Source organism: Diorhabda carinulata, chromosome 11, assembly GCF_026250575.1.
Source record: "Diorhabda carinulata isolate Delta chromosome 11, icDioCari1.1, whole genome shotgun sequence".
NCBI lineage: Eukaryota > Metazoa > Arthropoda > Insecta > Coleoptera > Chrysomelidae > Diorhabda > Diorhabda carinulata.
In genome coordinates, this window is record NC_079470.1 from 6,275,042 (window position 1) to 6,285,528 (window position 10,487).

Sequence of the window (10,487 nt, forward strand, 5' to 3'; positions counted from 1 at the left end):
ATGGCCCACTTTACAACTACCACCAGTACATTGTATGTAGAGACGCGGCGGGTGCATTGTCAGAGAAACGAAGTTCTACAGTCACACAGGCTGCTTTATTCGTCGACACAAGGCTGGAAGAATAAATAATAATATATGTACGTGTGTATATATAAACGGTTCATGATATGGATATGGTGAAGAACCTTATTATCGTCGTACTTACATACAACAACAAGTCTCTTTTTTTCTCTCGCTCTCTCTCTCTCTCTCTCTCTCTTTCAGTCTGTTGTTTCAGACAAACAGTGGCGGATAAGTATCACGGTGTACATAACCCCAACCTTGGTCGTTTCCATCAAACAGTAAAAACAAACTTGTTCTTTAACCACAGAACTAGTCGAGAATAGCTTTATTCGATTTAATTATAATTCACTTTTGATAACTTTGTTTCGCAATAATTGAAATTAACATACAATGTCCAATACGATAAAGTTAAACTTGCGCATTACTACCCACAGTTAGTTTTTGTAAAAGTTCAACAAACTCTATTATAAATATAGCAATGTACCCTGCAGAATACCAGGGAATACATATTGTTCCTCAATAGGTACTATTTTTTTTTATTTTCTAAAGACATCTTCAGTATAGACAATGTCTTCACTGTCTTAATTTTTATTTATTTTAACGAATTATTCAAGATACTTGAAATATTCAAATTTATTATTTAGCTTACGAACTATTGGCAAGTGAGATAACATTTTTCAGTCGCTGAATATAATAGGAAACATTTTTATAATGAATTGATCCAATTGTAAGTTTTATAGTCACCAGTTTATCAAGAAATTTATTTATTTGGATATGTTTGACATCTATCGGCAAGTTATCGAAGCGATCAAAATAACGGTAAATTGAGGATTTCTGTCCAACAATATTATTTCGTTTTATAGTCAAACACAAGGTGACACAAAGTTAATTACATTCGTTTTATAATTATACTCACATATATTTCTATTCATATCCTACAAGGTGTTCGGCGGACGAATACATAAATACAACGAAAATTTACAAAAGTGTTTAAAAATTGAGAAAGGAAACAAATAAAATATTTATTTTTGTATAGAAGCGCCATCTTTCAGCGAGTAGTCATAGCGAATATTGTTTCATTAGATAATTTCTTCCCAATTATTAGTTTAGTTTTACAGAAAACTGTAGCTTAAGTTTAACAAAAAAATTATAGTTTTAAAAACTGATAAAACGTTTTTAGCATAGCCAAACTAAAAATTTTGGTATAATTAACTTTAAAAACAGTTTCACACTATTTTATAACTGTCTTTTTGCTTTTGTTATTTTGAATCCGTGTTTAATATGTACAGAAATGTTGATTGTAGATTTTTTATGCATTCTAGTGAATCTGATCAGGATAATCAGATATTTTGATCGAAACATTGCATTGTCATCAGTTTTTTGACAACTGTGAACAGTTAAAACTACATCTGTTTGCTCAAAAGTAGGGTACAATCGAAACCGAAAACATACAGGTGAAACTATTAAAAGCGTGTTAAAATAATATGTTCACAAAAAAGATTTGATTAAACATATTATACGAAAAACGTTTGAAATATTTTATTGACATGATAAAACTAAGCCCAACAAATGAATAAGTAGTTTTAGACATCTAAGTAATTTATTACATGTTTATAGATTGTTTCATTCAATGTATAATTTTATGAACAAATTTGTTCATTAGTTAAGGGTTTAAAGAAAATTCGTGTTTTTAAAGTTTCCATAGAAATTTATTTATATAAACAGAGTTAAGACTTTGACCAATAGGGTTTTGATCTGAAAAGTTCACAAACTAATTGTAGATTTGAAATATCGTTATTTTTTAAATATATTTCATTGAAATATGAACTGCGTACATTGAATGCATATTTTTTAATACCGTAAATACTAGTTCCTCTCAAATCAACTTTTTGCAACACCGGCAAATATTGAAAAGCGTCATCGTCGATAATTTCTATGTTATTACTTTGCAAATACAACTCCTCCAAATTTTGGATATTTACAAAAGTTCCATTCTCAATTTGTTTAATATTATTGTTACTTAAATCAATTATTTTTATGTTATTTAAAGAAAAACTATTCGTAGGAATAAAACTTATCTTATTATAACTCAAATTAATATGTGTTAGATCTTTTAAATTTCGTAATTCTTTTAAATAAATAGATTTTATATTATTATTCGATAAATCTATAGATCGTACCGTTGTAATTTGTTGCAAAAATTGTAAATCCTCTAAATGATTATTTGATATATTCAAAATAGAAACGTGTAGACCTAAAAATGCTTCATTTTCGATTATATAAATCTGAGAATGGCACAAATCCAATTGTATAATATAAGAATTTTTAAACACGCCGTTTTTTAAAGTCGTAAAATTATTATAACACAAATTCAACCTACCTAAATCATAATTTTGGAAATAATTTTCGGAGATATATTTTATCGAACAATTTGATAAATCCAAAGTTGCGTTTGTTCCCTCGATATAAAACAATTTTTGAAAATCGTAGCTGGATTTATCTAGATTTTCTATTTTAGAATTTTCTAACGTTAATAATTTTTTAATTTTCACTTTTTCTAAACGTAGCTCACTCAAATTACCTTTGAAATAAGAAAGATTCAGATATTTAATTACCATTGGTACAGTTTCATTTTTAATGTTAGTTGCTAATAAGTTCAATTCTCGATTTCCTGAAAAATAGAATTTTTCCACTGTTATTGTTTTGTTATTTTCTGGTATATTATACCAACGATAACCTGTCATATCGGTATAACTAAAATCCAAGCACAAAGACGGAATATTACTATACTTTTTTAATTTATTATAACTCAAATCCACGCACTCTATATTTTTTAAATATTCTTCGGATTCCGAAATTTCTATATTATTATATGATGCGTTAACTAAAATCAGATGCAAATTATTTTTGAAAACAATAAAATTGACACTTTCGATATTACATCCACTCAAATCTATTACTTTTAACATCTTAAGGTGCGTAAATACCTCTGGAATAGTTGATATATTATTTTTTCTCAAATATAATTCTTCTAATTGTTCGGGAAGTTTAGTTACAAAATCCAAGTTTTCTATATTGTTTTCGCTCAAATCTAAAACTTTCAATTCGGGATAATTCGATTTAATGTCCTCGGAAACATATTCAACTTCACATTCCGTAATTCTGATTATTTTAACCCGTTCTTTAACGTTGTCTTCAATATTTGCGAGAAAATGCATAATTATGGAATAGTTTAATTTCGAAAATTTCATTTCTTCCACCTCAGAATGATCTTTCGAATTATATTCAAACATCAAAGATTCCGATTCTTCACAAAAAAATGATTTGTCTATAAAATCGCATTCCTCGCTTATAAGCACAGTTTTTACCAACATTATAATAAAATATTTGAATGTCTGATTCATTTTTGATGCAGACTGCGTTTTCGAACTACTTTTAATGCGGTTATTATAACAATATTAGTTGAACCTCAATTTTAACAACAATAGGATCATTTACATTTACCTAACATAACCTAACCAAACCATCACGTTCATTGTTTGGAAACTATTCTACAGGATCGTATTCAGTTACTCAATGAAGTTGTCGCCAACAAAATTAATACTAGAAGACGAGCAGAAATTATATCAGAAAGATCCTACGTAGATGCAGTATTTATTCTTCGACGACTGGCATAGAATACAACAAACAAACCAGCACTCCTATGCTCCATTGACCATTTAAAAGCGTTTGACCGTATCAGACTAGTCGATATTATCAACCGATTTTGTTGTAGAAAACATAAACTCAGAAATAAAATCTTAAATAAACAAAATCCTTACTATTCAACAGCAATATTGGACAAAGAGACTTGCTTATCCCATGTTATTCGTTATAATAATGGACGGGATCAGGACCGGATTAAGATTTATAAGGCCCGGGGCTATAATAATGACGGGGCCTGCTTAAGGAATTCGGAAACCCGGAAAAATTCACAAAATAATATCAATACGTTAGATTTGTGGTATCAACACATGAAAAAATACAGAATGTTTTCCAAATGATGGGCTATAGCCCCTCCAAGCCACTAGCTTATTCCGATGATGTGTTGGTATGTGTGTAACATCAAAAGAGCCCATTATATGCAAATTAGAGCTAATGCGAAAGCTTGGGTAACAGTTTCTCTTTTTGAAGACTGCTTTGGCCATAATTTTATTCCTAAAGTCGAAAAATTATTGCCAATTAAAAGAAATCCCATTTAAAGTGATACTACTAATTGACAATACACCAGGTCATCGTCCCGCAACTCTAATTAATTTCGTTCCACGCGTGGAAGTCGTATTTTTGCCACTAAACACTACCAGTTTACTTCAACCAATGTACCAGGAAGTCATTAAGCTTTCTGTTAAAGACTTTTGGAAGCAATTCAATGTTTTTGATGCTGTAAGAATTATTTCATAATCTTGGAACGCGGTTTCACAAAAAACCGAAGCCCGAGGAGGATCAGTTTCAGATCTTGAACAAATCTAGACAGCAAGACATTGGACAAACTGATTCGCTAGAACCAGTTGAATCGGTAAATCAAATGACAATTGCAAACTTAACAGAAGGACTCGATTCGATTGAAAATGGGTTACAAATTTTCGAAAAAAAAAATAGATTCTAATGAAGAACGCGTTTCTGCTATTCGGGGAATAAAAAAATTACGAGGAATTTATGCATGAGAAGAAGAAAAACTTAACTCGTCAGGCAACATTGTTAGAATGTGTATATGAAGCTTTCGACATGAAAATAACTTCGGTTTAGGTTACTTCGTTCATAACAATGTAAATTGTTTTATTATCTTACACTTTAATAAACATTTTTCTTCTAAATTATTGTTTTCACTAAGCTCTGGTCCCGATAAAACATACTTTATATGCTAAGTTGAACTCCTACTTCGCGAATTCGACTCTGTATTATTATTTAATCGGAAGTTTGATTTTTAATTTCATATAATATATAACGAATACGATTTAAGAGGAAGTGACCAAAACTAATTAAGCCTGGGCAATTTAAAATGTTTTACACGCGTCTCTATCAAGTTCAGTGGAATTATTTTGCACAACACAAAAAATAGTTACTAAAATTTTGGGTTATTCGTCAAATATTATAACGTTTTTCATATGCACATTAACAATCACACAATGTTTCTTTTTTTATTCAAATAGTCGATGAATAATATGCGCCTTAATATTCTACATTTTAAAACAAGCCTTAAAAAAATCAAGCTTAATTAACAAACATAAATCTTTCTTTCGTTGTATAAAAATAAAAGAAACAAACATGTTACTTCGATAAATAATACGAAAATGTGTCCAATGGTGACATCTATCTATCAGACGGAAGATTATAGTTTGATCGTCATGTAAACAATCGACTAAACATCGTTTATTTAAAACCTAGTAATGGCTTCGACCAATTCTACTGATTATGTGATACAAAATAACATTTTGTAAGTAAATCGTGGAATTTATATGAAATCTTTTAAATATGACACGTATAATATTATTCAATTGTCACAAATCTTTTAAAAATATCACCCTGTAAATTGTTAGGTACTTTCTGTGATAATATTTAGAAATTTATCCAAAAATTCTGGATAATTCCAATTTACTAATAAATTATCATTAATCTATGTTACAATTTCAATACTTTTCACATTAATTAACTATTTAAGATAATAAAAATAGTAGAATATTGGAAAAAAAAAACGACTTTAATAGAAAATTATTTCCAATAATTCATAATTATAATCACAATTCACTATATTCTAGAAAATCTTTGGAGGTTCTCGAGAGAAAAGCTAGAAAAGATTGGGATAAAAAGTGGAAGTTCTATCTAGACTTCAATAAAGTATGTATTGAAAATTTGATTGCGATCTAATTTGATTTTTAGTAAATTCTTATTATAATATATTTTCAGTTTATATTAGACGAAGCCGCTAAACTAGGTTATACTGAAAAAGAGTATAAACGAATTGTGCAACAATACAAACACAAACCTATTTTTTATCAAGAGGAGTCCGTTACTATTCCAGTTGAACCTACACAATTTGTACCTAAAACTTCTTCAGGTATTCAACTTGAAATTTTTTTTGTTATTCCAAAGAAACGTTTTATAAGAGTATTTTTCAGCTTTTGTAGGTTGGAGAGCTGATAAAAAATTCTCTTTAGAAAAATTTGGTCCTTTATATATTAGTCCAAAGGTAACGCTACCTCATCACCCTCCATGTTATACAATTTTTCTCGGTTAGTGAAGAAATTTCCAAATAATATTATATAATTATAAAAATATAAAGAAAATTACAATAATTCTTTTTAATAACCTATACTGTCATGTACATATCATGTAATGTATTATTATTACAATTAAGCAGCAACCTTCATACTTATCGCAAAATATATATTATAATATAATCATTGTTTAATAGAGGGCAGACGAACGATATAATTGTCGGATTAAACATGGCGGTCATTCTCATGTAGCCACAATGTCTCTATGAAGTCACTGTAATAATTGTATATATATATATATATATATATATATATATATATATATATATATATATAAGGGCTAAGTATTTAATATACCTATCATTTTTTTAATGTCGTCTCTCTCCAAAGAATTGGAGCAGAGCTGTAAAAATGAGTATACATATTTTAACGCCCAAGAATATAGACAACCCAATATACATACGAAGTAAAATTGGCACCAAGGTCGTGCTTTACATTGATTTATGGCAAAAACTGTTGTTTTATTATTATTTTTTCCATGTATCATATTGTTTTAGGACAGGGTCAAACTCTAAATAAACTTGAATTCATAGAAGTAAGAAATTATAAAATATTTTGGATGCGATCTCATTTTAACATGTCCAGCCATCTAGATTCTGTCCAATAAAGTTCCCATATACTTTTATAGTTTTCTTTCTATGTCCACCAGACAATAGAAACTGTAAATTAATATACACTTCTTCTAATAGGGGGCAGCATAAAATGACAAATGAATTGGTCACCCAGTGGCTTATCATTTCCAAATCTTTTAAAATTACAGATATAATTAGTTGTATCGATTTAAATACCTTAGATTAAAACGAAAAGTTTGATAAGATATTGTAAATAACATAATTCAATTTAAACAAATAGTAAAAGGTATTTTACTATAAATCATAACTAGAGATTGATAGTTTTCATTTAATGTTTAACGATTGCAAAATTATGTAATATGAAAGTAATTTGTCATCATCATTTATGGATTTATGGTCAAACTATAAGTAAACTTAAATTTATAGCAGTATTTAATAAATTAAGAGATAATTTGGATGCGATTTTATTTTAATATGTTTAGCCATCTAGATTCTGTCTAACAAAGCTCCCATATACTTTTATAGTTATCTTTCTATTTCCACCAGACTGTACATTAATATACACTTTTTCTAATAGGGGGCAGCATAAAATGACAAATGAATTGGTCACCCAGTGGCTTATCATTTCCAAATCTTTTAAAATTACAGATATAATTAGTTGTATCGATTTAAAAACTGAAAGGGAAATCGTTTTTCACGTAGAATCCATCGATTTTTTCTGATGCATCTTCTGTTGCAGACCACAGAAGCTTTCCAAGATTTTTTGATGGGAGCCTTTGTGTTAGACCTAATACCTTTAGATGACGTTTGATTTTCGGATTTGTAAATTATTGTATTTTCCATTAAATTCAAATGGTCCAATGACAAAATTTTCGTAGAAAGAAATTTCGATAGAAAATAATTAAGGTAATTTATAAGGAATAACCTTGTACTTTATTAATTTATTCTATAATAACTTCGTACTTTGAAATTTGCTTGGGAATATTCAACATTTATAAAGGATTCGTTCGCTTTTTGTCTATTTCCTTTTGAAGCAAATCGAATGTATTGAAAAACTCGCTAACGATGCCGTCGCAGTCTTCTATAGAAGGTACTGAGGCTACATCGCCGACAAATCCGAGATGCACTCGACTATCATAGCTCACCACAGCAAACCCAGTAGCTGAAATTAACAATAGATTTTTAAAGCAAAAACGCAATGAATTGATAATAAAACCATTGTTAAAAACTATTTTGAATAGATTATGATACACGGGAATTTTTCTATAATTAGCTAAATTGGACCAACTTACACATTTCATCTCGTTGTAAGGTAAAGAAATACGCGTCTTCTACGACATGTCCATTAAAAATGACAATTTTAGGAAATTCTGGTAAATTACTTATCACAGTGGCGTAACCCTTTAGAGGTAACAATCGTTTAATTAAAGGTGTTGGTAGAAATTTCAACAAATTAAACGTTATGAAATTGCTGATCTAAAACAATTTCAAAAATTACATTTGATAAAATAATAAATTCTTTAAAACAAAATGTAATTTTACCATTAGTTCGGAGGGATCCTTCATCAATTTCCTGGTAAATTTCTTGACTCCCTGCAATCTTTCCAACATAGAATCGGTATGGAGTTTGATGGGCATTTGCACAGGTACTATGCCAAATTGGTTCCTCAATTGTGGTACCCCATTTATTGTTAAAGGTTTCAAATCTTTAGTTGCAACTATTGCTGTCGATATAGATTCGGGTACTTTATAAAGAGCCTAAATTAAGTTTAAAAATATTAAACAATGAGACAAAAATGCCGAGACGTTTTCTTACTTTTTGATAATACTTGTATAGACTGGCCGATATAGCTGTTAGTATTATTTCAGAAAAACTGGTATCTCCAATCTGCTTTTTCATTGATTTGATTTTCTGAACTAAACCCTCTCCAGGTTTCTCAGTACCATAAGAAACATTTTGCCTAAACGACGTCATTGGTCCTTCGTACGATTGACCTGTTAGCGATTTCAGTTCACCTCTGAAATTTTTCACCAAAAGATATCCTGCAACATAAAAAATAATAAATTATGAATGAATGAGGAAATTAATTGCGATATTTACCTGGTACTAAATAGAAATATAAAAGATTCTGAAGGTATTGAAAAATGGGAAGTTTTTGCCATTCTGGACTCTTCGGTATATTCTTAAGGCTTTCTTCCAGCTTTACGTCGTTTTCACCAAATGTATGTGCGAACAAATTCATAGCCGAGAGACCGTCAGCTATCACATGATTTATTCTTATTAACATCGGAACTTGATATTCCTGAAAAAAAAAATTGAATCTACAAGGCAGAAAATACGATCGGGGGCAATTAATTTTTATATCAACTTGCATTCCTGACGAGTTATAGGGTCTTAAAGTAGAACTCTAAATTTCTCTGCAATCATTTAACTTAAAAATGCCAAATTTAGTACAATGTTATAATGGAATTTCAAGATTTCGCGAAGTCTCGGCCTGTGATATTTGATACGAGGACTCTTATTACAAAAACTGAAATTCACCAAATGAATATTTAAGAATCCTTCTGTGTCCTGTGTCACACGATATATTTTTATAAAAGTAGTGATTGGAGATGCAGTTGAATAAGTTTGTTTGGAAATATAATTTTTATTACAAATTATAAAATGTTTTTGGATTTTTCGTTTCCATTCATTATTTACGTAGAAAATGAATTTAACCGCCTTCTTATTCTATAATTTAGTAATAATTGAGACTGGTGTGTGTCCGAATATTATTCTTCAAACTACCTTTATATCATTAGCTTCTTTCCATTCTTTTGTAGCTTTAACTACAATTACTTCGAAAAGTAATTTGTTGTCCGAAGGTAAAGGTTTGTAACTGTAAGAAAACATCAAGTCTTTCATTGAATTGAATTTTGTTTGTCCAATGTCTATGATAGTTATGTAATCGTCAGCGATGACACTTTCTCTTAGAAGAAACGGAAAACCTGAAAAATGATATCATTGTTATGAAATTATATAATTATTTATAGAAATATGCGAATAAATGAAAATGATCGACTTACCCAAAAAGGAATTCAATGAACACAATATTTTCGCATACTTATTAGGATATCCTATCAATTTTTCATTTATTGTAGTTCTAATGTCGGTTACAATATTATCGTTTGAGTCTTTTAGATTTATCGTCATTATGATATTAATGAGATTGTGATATTTTTCACCTACGGCCCAATTTATATCTGAACTATCTAGTTGAATAAGCTTCGTATGGTAACGCATATTTAAATATGCAAATACTATTTTTCTTAGAATATACATCCAAGATAAAAAGGTGAGGTAGAATGGAAATACCATCCAGGATACTAGGAAATATAAAGGTTCCATTTTATACCTGAAAAGTTTTTATTGTATTAAAAGTAATTTATTCATTCTTCATTAACAAAATATGTATTATATATATATGCTTCACTTACTATTAAGTTTTTTAACACAATCGTAATTAGATCTAGCGTTAACTGATTTCGAAAATGAAAT

The 10,487-nt window shown here is 29.2% G+C and overlaps 2 protein-coding genes across 2 annotated transcripts; one reads left to right on the top strand and one right to left on the bottom strand.

Annotated features, from left to right (window-relative positions):
* The first annotated feature begins 5,436 nt into the window (after nucleotides 1–5,436).
* On the top strand, nucleotides 5,437–6,474 carry LOC130899528 (uncharacterized protein C20orf85 homolog). Its single transcript, XM_057809529.1, has 4 exons — nucleotides 5,437–5,536; nucleotides 5,859–5,937; nucleotides 6,007–6,157; nucleotides 6,219–6,474. Exons 1-4 carry the CDS (start codon nucleotides 5,490–5,492, stop codon nucleotides 6,335–6,337), a joined length of 396 nt encoding a protein of 131 aa, XP_057665512.1. The 5' UTR covers nucleotides 5,437–5,489; the 3' UTR covers nucleotides 6,338–6,474.
* A 1,401-nt stretch (nucleotides 6,475–7,875) lies between these two features.
* On the bottom strand, nucleotides 7,876–10,487 carry LOC130899334 (uncharacterized). Its single transcript, XM_057809211.1, has 8 exons — nucleotides 10,427–10,487; nucleotides 10,016–10,344; nucleotides 9,738–9,937; nucleotides 9,051–9,252; nucleotides 8,766–8,992; nucleotides 8,492–8,707; nucleotides 8,242–8,425; nucleotides 7,876–8,111 (listed from the first exon to the last, which is right to left on the bottom strand). The coding sequence occupies exons 2-8, from the start codon at nucleotides 10,335–10,337 to the stop codon at nucleotides 7,942–7,944; spliced, it is 1,521 nt and encodes a 506-aa protein (XP_057665194.1). The 5' UTR covers nucleotides 10,338–10,344; nucleotides 10,427–10,487; the 3' UTR covers nucleotides 7,876–7,941.

What these genes read in the sequence shown, in the direction of transcription:
- LOC130899528 (XM_057809529.1), top strand. Translation starts at nt 5,490, where the DNA reads ATGGCTTCGACCAATTCTACTGATTATGTGATACAAAATAACATTTT. An exon ending in GTGATACAAAATAACATTTT is followed by an intron (nt 5,537 to 5,858) that starts GTAAGTAAATCG and finishes ACTATATTCTAG; the next exon opens with AAAATCTTTGGAGGTTCTCG. An exon ending in TCTATCTAGACTTCAATAAA is followed by an intron (nt 5,938 to 6,006) that starts GTATGTATTGAA and finishes ATATATTTTCAG; the next exon opens with TTTATATTAGACGAAGCCGC.
- LOC130899334 (XM_057809211.1), bottom strand. Translation starts at nt 10,337, where the DNA reads ATGGAACCTTTATATTTCCTAGTATCCTGGATGGTATTTCCATTCTAC. An exon ending in AGGATCCCTCCGAACTAATG is followed by an intron (nt 8,426 to 8,491) that starts GTAAAATTACAT and finishes AAATTGTTTTAG; the next exon opens with ATCAGCAATTTCATAACGTT. An exon ending in CTTACAACGAGATGAAATGT is followed by an intron (nt 8,112 to 8,241) that starts GTAAGTTGGTCC and finishes TGTTAATTTCAG; the next exon opens with CTACTGGGTTTGCTGTGGTG.